At 38.1% G+C, this 18,003-nt stretch overlaps 1 protein-coding gene across 1 annotated transcript in view; it reads right to left on the bottom strand.

Moving 5' to 3' along the window:
- The window catches only part of LOC150084121 (dynein regulatory complex subunit 3-like), a 170,850-nt gene that overhangs the window by 30,511 nt on the left and 122,336 nt on the right, over positions 1-18,003 (bottom strand). Inside the window, exon 7 of the mRNA XM_090375044.1 lies at positions 9,971-10,145. Within this exon, the coding sequence (XP_090231170.1) occupies positions 9,971-10,145 (175 nt within the window). The remainder of the gene's footprint in view (positions 1-9,970; positions 10,146-18,003) is intronic.

Raw genomic sequence — 18,003 nt, 5'->3', positions numbered from 1 at the left:
TGCCAATGGAGGCAAATTGCTGCTATGGATAAAGGGATGGTCGAGTGGGAGAAGACTGAGCGTGGTAATCAATGGACACTGCTCTTCATGGAGTAATGTTATTAGTGGAGTCCCCCAGGATTAGTGTTGGGTCCACTGTTGTTTTCGGTATTTATTAATGATACTGATGATGGTATATCAGGCTTAATGTCCACATTTGCAGATGATACAAAGGTCGGCAGGTTTGTTAATGACACTTATCACAATATGCTGCTGGAACAGGATCTAGAAAAGTCGAGCAGATGGGCTCAGAGGTGGGAACTGAAGTTTAACATTTACAAATGAAAAATACTGCATATGGGAAGCAGTAACACCACAGTAATGTATCAACTGTGAGGTACTACTCTCAAGGTGGTAGAGAATGAAAAAACCTGGGGGTAATTGTGCAATCAGATATGAAGATTTCTGAGCACTGCAGACAGTCTGCAATAGTAGCTCACGGTGTCTTGTCAGTGATATATAGGAATTTTTCTAGCAGGGATAAGGAGGTGATTATCCCCTTGTATAAGGCAATGGTCAGGCCATACCTTGAGTACTGTATACAGGTCTGGAGGCCTCATTTTAAAAAGGATGTAGAGCTGCTGGAATGAGTACAGAGAAGGAAGAAGTAAGATTAGTGAATGGAACAAAGGGTTGCTCTTATGAAGAAAGGCTTAAGTTAGGCAAATTAGTGTCTGGAGATTAGCCACCTGCAGGGTGATCTGCTTGAGGTGTATAAAGCCTTGAATGGTTTGAGCAAGCTCAGTGCTGATGGAATTCTTCGTCTTGCTCAGAATAATTGCCTGAGGGCATAAATTCAAATTGTTAATGAACGATTAAAAATCTGAACTTTTTTCCCCACCTTCCTAAATGTTGCCAGAATTTTACTGCAATAGTTTCTAAAATGATTTCTTAAGTTTTCTTATAGAAACTGGGTGTGAGAACCTGTCAGGTGCCCCACCACCATTTTTGTATTGGTATTGGTATTGGTGTTTAAAGGCACAAGGGCAACTAAGGCCAAAATGTGCCAGGTCCTACATTATTATTCTAAGGTAATATAATATGTTCTATTTTGGCATCATAGGAATTCATATATATGTATTTCCTTCAGAAATGTATAGAGTGTAGCTAGGTTAGCACTATTTCCAATCATGTGGTTAAGCGATAACGGTTCTTGTAGTTGTGATTGAGAATGGAAAATTCTTCTGAAAGGAGAATAGTGAGGACAATCTAAAAGTATATGCTTGACTGTAAGCGGTAGTGAACAATGCGTGCATCGAGGTGGGTCATCCCCCATGAGTAGAAACATATGGGTTAGATGAGTATGTCCAATCCTTAGTCTTGTTAGAACAACTTCTTCCTGTCTATTTTGTCTAAAGCTGGAAATCCATAACGCAGGTTCTTTTTTGATTTGGAGCAACTTGTTATTACTTTGTGCCTTCCATATTTCTGACCACTGAAACATATAGACTTTTTTTATATGCTTCAAATAATCTCTATATGATACTTTATAATTTGCTGGTGTTGTACTGTTTGGATTTTTGGCTGCCTGATCTGCTCTCTCATTGCCTAAGATACCAGAATGCCCTGGGATCCAGCAGAATTTCACTTTATGATTCCTACTTCGTAGGTGGTTTAAGTAGCAAGTGATTTGTTTTTCGATTGGTTGTGATATTGAAAACTGATTACCCAAAGCAGACACTGCACTCAAAGAATCAGTGTATATTATACTGCTAGTATTGTGGATAGTGTTAATATTCTGTAAGGCTAGTTTAATTGCATATAACTCAGCAGTGTAACTGCTACATTCAACTGGTAGTGATATGGAGACTGTAAAAGATGGAAATATAGCTGCGGCACCAACTGTAGAATCTGTTTTTGAGCCATCTGTATATATTTGGTAGCTTTGTATATTGTTGAGGGTATGTTCTTTATGTAGTTGTTTGATATTTTCATCTGCCAGGGAGTTCTTTCCCCATTGCTGAAAGTGCGTATCACAGTGAGGGAGATTTACAGACCAGGGTGGATCAGGAATATCGCTTTCTTTAAGTATGTTATCAAAATCAATATTCCAGGTGTGAAGCAAATCTTTTAGTCTCATGCCAGTTGGTCTATTTTCATTCGGTTTACTGTTATAGAACGTTGTCCACTCAGGGTTGGAAAGCAACGGTCGAACAGGATGGTCTGGAAGGCTCTGAATTTTAGCTCCATAATTTAGAAGCAACATTTTTCTTCGAAGGTGAAGTGGAGGTTCGTGTGCCTCTACATACAGACTCTGAACAGGGGATGTTCTAAATGCGCCCAGAGCAGTTCGAAGGGCACTGTGTTGGATGGTATTAAGTCTGATTAATGCGCTTTTCCTAGCTGAATCATATACAATAGCACCGTAGTCTAAACGAGATCTGATAATAGCACGATACAAATGTAATAGAGTGTACCTATCAGCTCCCCATGTCATAGCAGAAATGGACCTAAGTATATTAAGTTTCTTTAGACAGACAGTTCGGAGGTGTGTGATATGTGAAATAAAGTTCAGTTTGGTGTCCAATATTAGGCCTAAAAAACGGAAATTACTGGTGAGAGGGATCAAATGGTTTTTTAATCTGAGTTCTGGTTCTGGGTGTAGCTTACGTTTTTTGCAAAAGTGAACTGCAATTGTTTTTTGGTCTGATAAACGATATCCATTCTGCATTGCCCATGCCTCCAACTTATTTATAGAGAGTTGCAGCTGTCTTTCAATGGTATGTATATTTTTGGAATGGCAAGATATAGTTAGATCATCAGCATACATATATAGTTCTACAGTATTTGGGATGTTGTGTGTTATGGTGTTCAGTCTAAGTGAAAAAAGGGTAGAGCTCAGTACTGATCCTTGCGGGATACCTTCTTGAGTGTAGGACCGGGAAAGTACAGATTGATAGCGGACCTGAAAGGTTCTGTGTTGAAGAAAATTTTTAACGAATTCTGGTAAGTGCCCTCGCAATCCTATGGAATGAAGCTCTCTCAATATGCCGTATCTCCAGGTAGTGTCGAAAGCCTTTTCTATATCGAGACTTACCATTACAAGATGTTCATTTTTGACGTAAGCATTGCGGATGTTAGTCTCGGCTTTCACCATTAGATCTAAAGTGGATCTGTTTTGTCGGAAACCAAACTGATTGTTGTTCATCAGTTGTTTAGTTTCAAGAGCCCAGGTAAGCCGTCTGTGTATCATTCTTTCTAGGATTTTACTTAGGCAGCTAGTTAGAGAAATAGGTCGGTAATTTTCTGGAAATGTGTGATCTTTTCCTGGTTTAGGAAAGGCCAAAATGATGGAATGATGCCAGGAAGATGGATACGTACCCTCAAGAAAAATCCGATTATAGAACATTAATAGTAAATTCAAGGCTGTAGTGTTTATATGTTCCAGCATTACATAATATATACCATCAGGTCCAGCTGCACTGTTAGGTGATCTCTTTAATGCTGTTTGCAGTTCAAATAGGTTAAACGGTTGATTATAGCCAATATATTGGGAAGTATGGAAATTTATTTTGTACCTTTCTGCTGAAGCTTTGATTTTAAGAAAAGAGTTGCTATATGCTGACGTGGCAGATGTTTGGTAAAAATTCTCTGCAAAGGACGTTAGCTATTTCTTGACAGGAAGAAATTTCCTGTCCATTTTTGATTAAAATGGGAGAAGGAAGAGGTGGATATTTCCCATTTAATTGCCGAATTTTTTTCCAGATGAGACGACTGCTAGTATCTTTTGTAATAGTGGAGGCAAACTGTATCCACGATTCCTTTTTGGCTTTTCTTTTAACTTGCCTAGCTTTTGACTTTAGTCTTTTATACTGAATTAGGTTGTTGGTAGTTGGGAACTTCCGGAACAGGTTCCAAGCTTTATTTTTTTCCTTTTTGGCATTGGTACAAGCTTCATTCCACCAGTGTTTAAGGTTTTTGGGTTTAAATGTGGAGGCCTGAGGTATTGCTTCGGAGGCAGTGGTCAGTATTTGTTTGGTAATATGCTCTGTGGCATCATCAATGGATTGTAGTTTGATCAATTGGCTATCAAAAGAAAGACGGGTTGAAAACTTTTTCCAATCTGCTCTGGAGAATTTCCATTTTGAGCGATTATCAGGATGTGATGTTTGAAGCGTTTGGATTCTGCATATGATTGGAAAGTGATCACTGTTGTGTGGGTCGTTTAATACTGTCCATTCTATACTGGGGTATAATATGGGGGAACAGAGAGTTAAATCAATTGCTGACATAGATCCAGAGGGAAGGTGAGTATAAGTATTTTCACCAGTGTTCAGTAATGTTATATTCAGTTGGTCTAGTATAGTCTCGATCAAGTGTCCTCTACTGTCCATGTGGTCTGATCCCCACAATGGATGATGCGCGTTGAAATCACCAAAGATACAAAAAGGTGGTGGTATCTGTCTTATAAGGTCTTCTAGTTCTTTAAACGTGCACATCTTGTTAGGTGGAAGGTACAGAGATACTAGAGTTAGAATTTGCCCAACTGATACACGTACGGCAATGGCTTCTAAGTGGGTTTGAAGCGGAATTTTTCTAGATGGTATTTTACAGTCAACTAGAATCGCGACGCCTCCGCGTGCGGATAATGAGGAGTTTCTATCTTTTCTGTAAAATGTAAAATTTCTGATTGATGGAATGACTTGTGGAGTTAGATTAGTCTCTTGTATGCAAACGGCTATAGGACCATATCGGGATATTAAATCATAGATGTCATCGGTATTGCTGCGTAAACCTCTACAATTCCATTGAACAATGTTCTGCATTATCGGGGTTTGAGGAGGGAAGGCGAGTCTGTCTGTTTCTTGTGAGTGGGTTGCTTTTGACGGTCGTATTTCATTTTATCTTTTCTAGGAAAATTGGGACGTCCGGAATCTGTACCCTCTTCTATGTCATCAGTTTGACCTGATGTAAATCCAGTCTCCATATCATCTTCTGCATGAAGATCAAGTACTGTTTCATCGTGTGTAGTTATATTTTCAGAGTCCATTCTATTTGAGTTTGCCTTTTGTGATTCACTGGCTTGTTGCCTTCGTGATTTATTTGACATTTTATCACATGATTTGATTTTAGGCGGAACTGTGATGGGGGTATTTCTTATTTCATCAACTACGACGGGTTTGCTGGTAGGTTGAGGTGTTGATAGCACAGATCGTGCCCACTCTGCAATGGATGTATTGGGCGGAATTGATACATCAGTTTGGGTTGAAACAGCTTGGCATTTTAGTGTAATGGCAGCGTACGTGGTTTTTGGGATAGTTGACTTTATTTGCTTTCTTGCTTCTTGATATGTGACCTTATTCTCTGTCTTGTACTTTTGTATTCTTTTTTCAATTTTCCAGAGTTCGCATGATTTTGAGTATGCTGGATGGTCATTCTTGCAATTTGGACATTCCGGAGCCTTTGCAGTGCACTCTGTTTGTGAATGGTTTTTTGACCCGCAGTTAGGACAGGTATTTTCGCCTCTACATGTTGTTTGGGAGTGACCAAACTTCGCACTTGAAACATCTTAAAGGGTTTGGAATGTAGGGGCGGATACGGCAGTTTAGGTAGCCTGCTTTAACTGAGGTCGGCAAATTTGGTGTACTAAAGGTCAGTATAATATTACGTGTGGGAACAAGATTGTCATCCTTCTTTATCATAATTCTTCTTGCTTGAGTTACTTTCTGTTCTGCTAGTTCCACGACTATCTCCGCTTCAGTTACGTTCAACAAATCCCACTCACTTATTACTCCTTTTGAGGAGTTCAAGGTGTTATGTGGTGAGACTTTGATTGGGATTCCGCTTATAGATGTCATTTTTAATAAAAATTCTGAATGCCTTGCTTGAGTGGTCTCAATTAAGAGATCTCCTGATTGGAGCCTTTTCACCATTTTCGGTGTACCTGCTGCATTCTCCAGACATCTCTGGATGACAAAGGGAGAGAGTCTGCTTAGCGGCTGAGTCGATAAAGAATGTAAAATCAGAAAAGCTGGTGGTTCTGATTTGTTACAGTATTTTTTCATTCTTTTTGCCAGATTGGAATCGTCTTCCATTCTTCGAGTCTCAGTATGTTGAGAGCCTGTCGGCTCTAGTGGTGGACATGTATCACAGTCCATTGTTGCTCCTTTTAGCCCTGGGAGTGAGTGCTTTTCCTCCCAGACTTCCAGCCTCGCCACGTGGAGGCAGGAGCGGTGCCACCTAGTGGCCAAGCGGTTGGAGAGGTTAGTTTGTTAGTGCAAAAAATTAATAAATATACTACGAAAAGAAAGGTAATTTTCCTTTCTGGGTTCTTACTTAGGATCTGTTAAGTACAGAACCACTTACAAAGAAAAGAGTAGGAGAAAAGCACTGGAAAGAAAATATAACTAAATCACTGGGAAAGAGCACTATATATCGCTTTGGAAAATCGCTTGGACACTATCGCTTGGCACTCGGGGCCACCATTTTTGTAACAATTTGGATTTTATTTGAAGAATGGCATGGTATTGAAAAAAGCAATACAATTCGGTGTTTATTTAAAGATTCAGGTTACATGTTTTTCTTCTCCCACTAAATCAATAAACATCTACCATCCTATCCAAGTTGATTTTGAAGGCTTTATCACTGTTTTCATTGCATAAAGATGATAATATGAAACATGTATGCTCTCAAAATTGCTGCTTATAATTCTGCAGGAAGGAACATACATAATTTCAAATTTCTTGTGCTGTGAATAGTACCAAATTTGAAATAAGCCTGAAAATGGAACTAACAGGATTGAACATACATTTTTTTAAAAAAAAAGGTTTTAATATTTATATAGATAATAAGCAGAAGTATATGCCCATCATAGTTTGAAATTTCACACACTTAAGTATTTTAAATAGGAAGACAATAAGAGACTGGTGTCTCTATGTCTAATATGTTTTTTGTAATTTTTAGCAAAATTAATATATTTTTATTTTTTCGAAAATAGTGTAAAACAAATTGTTGTTTAGAAACTTTTAACATTTTTTTAAACTTAAAAGGTTACATACAATAAGCACTATTATTATTAATAATGAGGCAAGAAAGCAAGCTTATACAACATCAGCCAAAAAAAAAAAAAAAAACATCAGCCAAAAAAAAAAAAAAAAAAAAGAGCCAACACTTACCATTTCACTTGTCCAACCCTTCTAACAATTTATCTAGTCTTTCTTTGAATTTATCTAAACTACCCACCTCCACAACACCAGATTGGAGTTTATTTCAACAATCAACCATCAACCATTTGCCTTCACCCAGTTGCTGAAGATAAATTTAAGCGGTTCCAAATTGCAACCATCTTAATTTAAATTTATGGCCCCTCGTGTGTAGTCTGAGCAAGAGAAAGGATTCCATTAGCACTAATCTTACTCTATTCATTTAAGGCCTTAAAGACTCAATTAGATCTCCTTGCAGGTGTCAGAGACTAGGCACTTTCAAGATCTGATTGAGCTGCAATTTGTCCTGAAGCAAAGCTTTTTTGGATTTCTTAGACGACTGTTTTCTACATCAGCATGTTCGAGAGACAACTAGAAGGAGTAATACTCTTTTGATTTGATTATTAGTAGTGATCCTTCATGCATTAAGAATCTGCAGATAAAGGAACCACTTTCCTTTCCTGGTAACGAAAAGGTGCTCCCTCACCAATCTTGTTGCTCTTCTCTGCACCTATTGCAACAGATCCATGTCCTTCCCATAATGACTTACAGACCCGTTGCAGTATTAAAGTATGTGGTCTTATAACAAAGGGATAATAACCTCCTTATCCCTGCTGGGAAAATTCATGTATAATTGCAATACATTAAGAAAAGATGAAATATTGGCACTGTTCAAGCAGAATAAAAAAAAATACATTTTCTAAAAATTAAAAATAAAATGGGCACCTGTCAGGTTTGACCACCGTTTTTACTACAAAAGGTAGCACCACCATTGCTGGATTAAAAAAAAACCCAAACTGCACTATCCTGAAGTTTTCTGAGCAGTGCAGACAGTCTGCAAGAGTAGCTCATGGTGTCTTGTCAATGATATACAGGAAGTTTTCTAGCAGGGACAAGGAGGTGATTACCCCTTGTATAAGGCAATGGTCAGGCCACACCTTGAGTACTGTATACAGGTCTGGAGGCCTCATTTTAAGAAGGATGTAGAGCTGTTGCAACGAGTACAGAGAAGGGCAACAAGATTAGTGAATGGAACAAAGGGTTGCTCTTACGAAGAAAGGCTTAAGTTTTGCAGATCAGTGTTTGGAGACTAGGCACCTGCGAGGTGATCTGATTGAGGTGTATAAAGCCTTGAATGGTTTGAGCATGCTCAATGCTGATGGGATTCTTCCTCTTGCTCAGAATAATTGTCTGAGAGGGCATAAATTCAAATTGAGGAAAGAAAGTTGCAGGATAGATGTGCGGAAGTTTGCCTTTAGCCAGCGGGTAGTTGATTAGTGGAATAGACTGCCATCTTTTGATCTGGAAGTTGATAGCATAAATAAATTTAAGGCTGAGCTGGACAGGTATTTGGAATGAACGGAGGGGTGAAATCTGAGCATTTTTTTTTTTTTTGGCAGATGCTGTATAAGCTTTCTTGCATCGTATGCCTCTACTAATGCTAAAGACCTTTCACATGTCCAATTTACGGAGAATAATCAATACCTGCCCATCAGAAATATTACATTCTGTGGCAAACATTGATATTTTAATAAGCTATAGATAGTCTATCCTGAATAACCCGGTCTTCAATTTTCTGGCACATTTCAACAAAGTTGTGCTGGTTATTCCAAGCAGGGGTCATCTTCTATAGATTCTTGACCCATTTAAACTGCTTAAACCAAAATTATATCTGGTATCCAGAAAGGGCAGTATCACCATATGCAGTTTTCAAGTATTTATGAATAGTTTTTTGGTCCATTTCTGTCTTTTGTCAAAAATTTGATAATTACCTGACACGCCAATTTCAGGACTCCATGTTTTCCTTTGGGTTGGCCATTTCGAATTTCTTCTGCTCTGCACTTCACTGTATTGAGATGGACTTGCACAAATAAGATATTAGACATTTGTGAGTGTCAATAAAACTACAGCTTTTTACATATCAGATGTTTTAAGGTAGCTAATTTATGACCATCTATTCAAGTAGTATTATACCAGTGCTGCAATGCCATCTATTCAAGTAGTATATCAGTGCTATATATCAGTTCCTTTTGGTAAATATGCTGGCATACAAAATCAACTTTATCAAAAAATTATTTATAAATTTCTAATATCTATATGATCAATTTGCTGTTTTTAATCAAGTGTTTTGGTAATTCAAGTAATTACCAGTCATGAGTGTTATAAGTAGGAATTATCTCAAAAATGTACTGAGGAGATGAGTTTAGTAGTAAAAAATAAAAGGGTACAATAATTCTTTAAGAAAACTATGTTATCAACAAAAAAAAAAAAAGGTTTATTGTTACAGAACATGTCAACAATTATAGGTTGATCGTTGCAGAGTATGTTTAGTATTACTGATTTACACTTAATACTGCTGTAGCACATCTTGTATTTCTTCTGGGATGTGGGTGCCAACTCTGTCATCTGTTTCCACTGTTCATACCTGAATTGATCTCATAGGAGACCAATTCAGACAGGGATATATATATCCAGGATTACTAACAGATCATTAGCAAATGAAGGTGTAATCAGATTTAAATGATGCAATTGACTTGAATTTGTTGAGTCTATAATAGTGCTCAAAGAGACTAGTGTGATCTAAAATACACCTCTATTAGCATTTCAGACTGTTGAACAGAAATCCACATTGGATTTCTATTCATTAGTTTGAAAGCACTTAAATGTATGGCTTCTCATCTCTGAAGAATATTTAAATAATTTAACATCCAAACAATGTTAATAACTTATTTCCACACAAAAGACAAACAATGCTTATTTAATGTAGGCTAATATATTTAAAGATTTACCTTTTCCTTATAAGCCAGAAACTTATTTACTTCTTTCATTGCTACTGTTCTATTATTCATTCGTGCTTCCTCTGTACAGTAGATAAACTCTGATATCTCTTTTCTCCTATGGTTATGCTCTTGCAAACCCAGCTGAACTATGTCACGACACAGTTTTGAACAATGATCTTTAAACCTTTTTTGATAGTAAAGGTTTGAATATTTTTTTCAGTTCTACTAATCCTCTCTAAATTAAAGGAACATGATATATGTAAAAAAAAAAAAAAAAAGTGATACCAAACTTGTTCAATATGGATATGAATGATATAAAACACCTTTATTATCACAATGAAGTTAAGTTTTGTCAATTGGTAGATCAAGTGATACCATAGATTGCCAGTAAACCTGTTCAATTAACTTGTCGAATACAAAGTGCAGCAATTTGGCATTTACAAGACTCCAATAATGCTGGATTATCAGATGGGCCAGTTTACTGAACGTTTATCTAAATTACTTTACTACTTACGAAGTAACTCAATTTTTTGCAAAAAAAAAAAAAAAAAACCCTGCTACTTGAAATCTCTTATGTACACAAATTTACTTTTGGGTAAATGAAGAATCGGAAAGCCCCAGGGGAAGATGAAGTTACTGTAGAATTGTTAAAATTGGGAGGAAGAGACAATAACACAAAAACTGACAAGGCTCTTCACAAAGTGCATTAGAAAAGGTGTGACACCTAAGCAGTGGAATAATGCAATCATAGTTTTGCTGCATAAGAAAGGAGGCCGACCGGGCTAGCCAGGTGGGTAAAGTGCCTGCCTGGCAACCCAAAGGTCGCGGGTTCGATTCCCGCCTCGGGCTTGGATCAAAGTACTGCAAAAAAAACCTTGAGAGGTGCATTATGGCCACAGAAGCCTATGCGCCAACAACTACCAAAAAAAAAAAAAATAAATAAAAAAAAAAATAAGAAAGGAGATAAATGAGAAATTGGAAATTATAGAACAATTAGCTTGTTATCCCACATCTACAAGTTGTTCAGGAGGCTCATTACTAACAGATTAGAAAGAGTACTTGATGAGAATCAACCGAAAGAGCAAGCTGGCTTTAGGACAGGATTCTAAACTATGGATCACCTTCACGTAATATCACAGCTAATTGAGAAAGCAAATGAATATAAAACACCATTATGCCTGGCATTTGTGGATTATGAAAAGGCATTTGACTCCATACAGCATAAGGCAATGTTTCGGGCACTGGAAAGACAAGGCATAGATACTCCACATATTATGATTTTGAAGAAAATATATGAGAATGCTACCTCCTTTATTAGACTAGACAAAGACAGTAGGAAATTTAAAATCGAGAAAGGAGTTCGACAAGGAGTGACTATCTCTGAAGCTGTTTACTGCTGCCCTTGAGGAAGCGTTCAGAAGATTAGACTGGTTGCAGAAAGGAGTCAATGTGAACGGAGAGTACCTAAACCATTTACAATTTGCAGATGACATTGTGGTCATAAGCCACGATCCCAAAGAATTACAGGAAAATCTTAAATCAGTTATGCACAGTTAGTAAGGATTTTGGACTAAAGATGAATATAGCTAAAAACAAAAGTAATGATGAACAAGTATGCCACAGAAAGGGAAATAATGATTGAAGGAGCTGTAATTGAAAAGGTGGAGTCATATACTTATCTGGGACAAGTTAATAGCTGTAATGATAAATGGCTGGAAGTCAAGAGAAGAATAAATTTTGGATGGATAGCATTCAGGAAATATAATCACATACTGAAGAGCAATATCCCAGTTTGTCTGAAATGTAAAATAATGAACCAATGTATACTCCCCACCATGACTTATGGAAGTGAAACTTGGGCACTTACCAAAAGAATGGAAGAGAAGCTGAGAACTACACAGCGAAGAATGGAATGAACTATATTGGGAATCAGACTGTTAGATAAGAAGAGAAACACATGGATTAGGCAGCAAACTCAAGTAAAGGACATTCTTATCACAACTAAAGAACTAAAATGGTCTTGGGCTGGACACATAGCTCAAAGACATGATGACAGATGGACTAAGAAAATAACAGAATGGTACCCAAGAGGAGCTAGAAGAAAACCTGGAAGACAAAGGCGGAGATAGATAGATGAAATTCATGAGTTTGTGGGTAGTAAATGGATGGCCAGTGCTCAAAACAGTGGGAACTGGAAAGTTGCTGGAGAGGTCTTCATCTTGCAGTGGATTGAAATTGGCTGATGATGATGATGATTATCTTTAATGACACCATTGGAAACTAATCTACAAAAAAATTTTAAGTTGAAAATGATGCATGGGTAATTGATGAAATTTGTGCTACCTCAGTACTTATAAGAATATTTTTCAATGGGAATTTCTACACATTCAAGTCATATGCAGCATACAGTACTTCCTCAGTGAATAAAAGACAGAATTTTTTTCTTCTTGTAATAGTATTAGACTCTTGTTTTAGATTTTCTCCAAGATCTTGGCAATACAAATGATCAAGTTAGAATCTTCCTTCTAGTTTATACTGCAATGGTAATCAATTTCCAAAAGGGAAGAGGAAGATTTAAAAACTGTTAGCAAAATAAATTTGCACACAATATTCTTCAACATATCTATGATAATTACCTCAATATCCAGATGTGAAGCATGTTGGACTGAAGGGCTATGTTCAGATTTTCAAATGTTAGCATAAATTTTAAAAGAAACAAAGTGCTTTATTCAAGCCAGAAGAGAGGAACATGAACAGACTTTCGGTGCAAATTAGCGTTAGTTGAGGCATATGATGCAAGAAAGCAAGCTTATACAGCAGCAGCCAAAAAAAAAAAAAAAAAAAGCCCCTTCCCATTTCACCCATCTCGTCACTCTAAATGTTTGTCTAGTTCAGCATTAAATTTATTTAAGGCTATCAACTTCCACAACAACAGATGGAAGTCTGTTCCAGCAATCAACTACCCGCTGGCTAAGGGCAAACTTGCACACAATCTATTCTACGACTGTCATTCCTCAATTTGAATCTATGCCCCCTCGGATCTTAATCTAAGCAAGCGGAAGTATCCCATCAGCATTGAGCCTGCTCAAACCATTCAAAGCCTTATACAGCTTGATCAGGTGCCTAGTCTCCAGAGGCTGCAACTTTTTTTTTTTTTTTTTTTTTTTTATGAAAACCACAAATATGAGAGGAATTAGAACCTATAGTACTTAATACTATGCTTGGGTTGGAGGTTGAGAAGATGAAACACTTCTGTAGACTGTAATTTTCAGGAAATACGTATGAAGGAAGGTTGTTCCAGAAAACGGCAGTTGAACGAATAAACGAGGAAGATGAAAATTTGGTTCAGAGAGTTTGAAGTCAGACAGCAAATGTATGTTGGCGGCACGGGTTCGGACTGTTTTGACAGCCAGAGCAGGAATTATAGAAGCCAATTCAGAAGAACAGTGCCCATGAAAAGTATCTATAGAAAAGGCATGCAGCAGAAACAGTATGTCTATGAGTCAGTGAATGCAGAGTCTCTTTTAGAGAGGAGTCATTACTTAACCTAACAGCCCTCTTTTGAATGGAATCTAGGAGAAAGGGGTTTTGGGGGCACCGCCCCAGTTGTGGGAACAATATTCCATGGTAGGGCAGATTTGTACAAAGTAAACACTTGTTTGGAAGAAAAGTAACACCGAGAGTGAAAGAGAAAACCAAGTTTTTTAGATGCAGAGGAAGCAATATTTGTAACGTGCTTGTGCCAAGAGAGATTAGAAGTTAGGGTAATCTCCAAAAGAGATATATCATCTTGCCCAGAAATCACCAAAGATAAGCATAGGGGCAGAAGAATCCTTTTTGCGAGACATAAGACAAGACTGAGTTTTAGAAGGATTGAAATCAATTAAGTTGTCTTTGCCCAACTGGAGAATTACCTGGAGATCGGCATTTAAGGAATTGTTGGAGATATTCAAGAAGGTAAAGCTGATTGAGCAGGGCAAGGTTTCTCAAAATGGAAAGTGGAATGCAATGTGCTATCATCGGCAAAACTATGGATGGGATTTCCAGTCAATGGAAGGTCATTAATATGAAAGAGAAAAAAAAGAAAGGGGGAAAGAACTGAACCTTGGGGGACACTGGCATTAGTGGAGAAGTTAGAAGACAGAGAGCCATCTACCATCACCCTCGGTGAGCAATCAGAGAGAAAACTGGATAACCAATTACAAAAAACAGTTGACAAACCGTAAGATGGAAGCTTGTTTAGAAGACCTTTATGCCAAACACAATCGAAAGCCTTTGAGATGTCAATAGCAACTACTTGTGCTTCACCGAAACTCTCCATTGAATTAGTCCATAAATGGGTGACATAAGCCAGAATATCACCAGTGGATCGACACTAACTCAATCGAGACTGGCGATTGTTGATCAGACGGAAGGTTTCTAGGTAGTTTAAGAGTTGGCGGCTAATTGATTTCTCCATTACTTTAGAAAGAGTAGAAGTAATTGCAATGGGACGATAATTGGATTGGAGGGATTTGTCACCCTTTTTAAGAACTGGGTGGATATGAGCAAATTTCCAAGCAGAAGGAAAAACACCTTTGGGATAAGAAAGTGAAAACAGGCAGCAAAGAACAGGAGTAAGTTCAGGAGCACAGGTTTTGAGAACAAGTGGAGAAATACCATCAGGACCTGGAGCTTTCTTAGCATCAAGATTCGTCAAAATCCTTCTGACATCCTTTTGACGGAAGACCACAGGAGACATTGAATGGAGCGTGTTGGGATTGGTGGGAGGTGTTTTACCAAGATCATTAATACATGAGTTGGAAGAAAAATGGGATGCTAGCAGGTCAGCTTTATCCTTGGCTGAAGTGACAACAGAACCATCTGGTTTGAACAGAGGTTGGAGCAGAGATGGGCAAAAGTTGTGGCCAATAGCTTTGGCAAGAAACCAGAATGCTCGACTACCATTAGGGCAAGAAGCAAGTTTTCTACTCTTAGCCTGTTCAAAATCTAGTTTGGACTGATTAATAACTGCTTTACAATTGTTACAAGCTTTGGTGTAGTCAAAAAATGAAACTGAAGAATTAGAAACAAGCCAATTACAATATGCAACCTGAACAGCCTTAGCACATTTGTTGGAAAACCAAGGTTTAAATAGAGGATGAGATTTTAAAGTGGAGTGTGGGATAAAGGATTCCATTCCTGCAAGAATAATTTCACTGACACGATCTGAGCAAACCATGACATCAGAAGTTTTGAAACAGTAATCCGACCAACAAAAGAAGAAAAGAAATCTCGCAGGTCATCCCATTTTTCATTGTCGTAATGTCAAATAATACGAGGTTGGGAATAGCCATGAGATAAAGATTCCATTGGAGAAGAGACAATCAGCAAGTTGTGATCTGAGGTGCCTAAAGGACCTCTCACTTCGTATGTGTATACAGAAGGGTTGTTTATGAGAAAAAGATCAAGTGTGTTGGCTGTATGGTTAGGATTGTCCGGTATTCTTGTAGGTAAATGAACAATCTGTGCAAGGTCATTAGTAATTGCAAAAGCCTCAGCATCTTGAATGGCTGGGTCGGTCTGACTAGAAAACTGAAGCCAGTTGGAGTTATGAACATTAAAATCACCACGGAAAATTACCTCACTGTCAGGAAAGTTGGACTGGAGAAAGTAAAGTTGCAGAGAGAGAGGAAGTCAAAGAGCTCCAAGTGATTAGTGGAGTTGGGAGAACGGTAGAGACAACACATGAATTTGACACAATGAGGTACAAAGATTTTAAGCCAAAAAAATATCGAAAAGAGGAGATTCAAAATTATCAAGTCTGTGACAGAGAATATCGGAATGGACATATGCACAAGTATCACCTTTGAGGCAAAAGGAATCATACAGCGAATAATTTGGGCAACTGAGATGAGCAGCAGTTGAATCAACTGATAACTGAGTTTCTGTCAGCAAAAGAACATGGGGTTTGGCAGACTGCAAGTGGAAATGGACATCGTTGAGATTAGAAGTGAGACCACGTATATTTGTGAAATTAACTAGGAAGTGTTAGGGAGGTTTAGATGTTTTTGCAGATAAGCTTACTCTATTAGTTTGACGTGGTGTATTCAATAGTGTATTCAATTCATGGTGTATTCAATAGTAAGAAAAAGTTAGGGAGGGACATACTGTATGAAGTAATGAAATTTTTGGATAGGACGTACACATGGTAAGAATATACCCAGATCAAAGACATAACATGGCCTCGAAAATTTCCGCCCATCCATACACACTACTCGCACTCCTTCCTGTCTACCTGGCAGAGCAGAGGTAGCAAGATTATACACTAGCTATTCCAGAAGCCTCCTAAAGAGTTACCAGCAGGTTCGGTCCGGTGTGCTAACTAGCCAGCCAGTGAACACTGTTTTAGAGCAGTACTCTCAAAATGTAAGGAAGATTGGATCTTGCAGAACTTAAGCCTTTCTTCGTAAGCACACCCCCTTTCTTCCTCTCACCAATCTTGTAGCCCTTCTCTGTACTCTTTCTAGTAACTGTACATCCTTCCTAAAATGACGCCTCCAGACCTGAATATAGTACTCAAGGTATGGCCTGACCATTGCCTTATACAAAGGGATAATCACATTTTTGTCTCTTCTAGTAAAATTCCTATATATCATTGACAAAACTCCACGACCTGCTCTGGCAGACCATTTGCACTGCTCAGAGAACTTCATATCTGACTACACAATGACTCCCAGGTCTTCTCTGCCTCCCCGAGGTAGTACCACACAGTTGATACGTTTCTCTTGGGTTACTGCTACCCATGTGGATTACTTTGCATTTGCAATGTTAAATTTCAGTTGCCACTTCTCAGCTCATCTGCATAACTTTTCTCGATCCTGTTGCAGTAGTATACTGTATTTACTGTCATTAACCTTTGTATCATCTAAAGGTTGGCATTAACCTGCCAACCTTTGTATCATCTAAAAACCTGGACATTAAACCTGATATACCTTCATCAATATCATCGATAAATACAGAAAACAACAATGGGTCCAGCATCCAACCCTGGGGGACTCCACTAATAACATTAATCCACATAGAGCAGTGTCCGTTTACTACCACTCTCTGCCGTCTCTCACTCAACCATCCCTTTGTCCATTGTAGGTACTTACCCTTAATGCCATACCTCTCCAATTTGTACAGCAGTCTTCCATGTGCCACAGTATCAAAAGCCTTTCTAAGATCCAAATATACGATATCAAAATTATTCTTTGCATCCAGTTCCATCGTAGACCACATCGTAGTATCCAATCAAATTGGTCAGACAAGACTTCCCCCTAACAAACCCATGCTATGTCTAAGCTATTACTGCTGTCTTGTCTAGGTGATCCTGCATCACTTCTTTAACCAGTGACTCCATTTATTTTCCCCGGAACAGAAGTTAAACTAACAGGTCCATAATTATTTGCGTCACCCTTTGAACCCTCTTTGTGAACTAGGGATACGTTTGCACATCTCCAGTTCATGAGGACCTCCTATGAGTCCAAGGATTCTCTCATAATTATGGCTAAGGGTTTGCTTACCTCACTTGCTACCTCTTCCTTATTATAATTGGATAGATTCCATCTGCTCCAGGTACCTTTATGTTTAACTTCAACAATTTCTCCTCCACTTTGCTCTCAGTTATTACAAAATCACTTGGCTCCCCGTTATAGTTTAATCAACTTCTGGCATTCCCCTCCTTGAATAACTCCTCATGTGTGAATGTAGATGCAAAATACTCATTCAGTTTATCAGTTACTTGAGCAGGATCATCAATAGTCGAAACATCTATGTTATGAGGACCAATCCTCACTTATGTAAATCATCTATGAGGTCATAGATGATTTACATAAGTAAAGAACTCTTTGCTGTTTTTCTTCGTGCCCTATGCCAAAGAGATTTCTCATAATCTGCCTTTGCCTGCCTAACCTCCTTTTTGACTTGATTACAGACTAGCTTATATTTTCCATAGGCTTCTGTGTCACCTGATAATTTACAGAGTCCAGTCACAATATTATGACCACCACCCAATGCAG

Source organism: Mastigoproctus giganteus, chromosome 6 (assembly GCF_048544385.1).
Source record: "Mastigoproctus giganteus isolate SK-2022 chromosome 6, ASM4854438v1, whole genome shotgun sequence".
NCBI classification, from domain to species: domain Eukaryota; kingdom Metazoa; phylum Arthropoda; class Arachnida; order Uropygi; family Thelyphonidae; genus Mastigoproctus; species Mastigoproctus giganteus.
The sequence above is the reverse complement of the archived record's forward strand: the minus strand, read 5'-3'. Positions and strand labels throughout refer to the sequence as shown.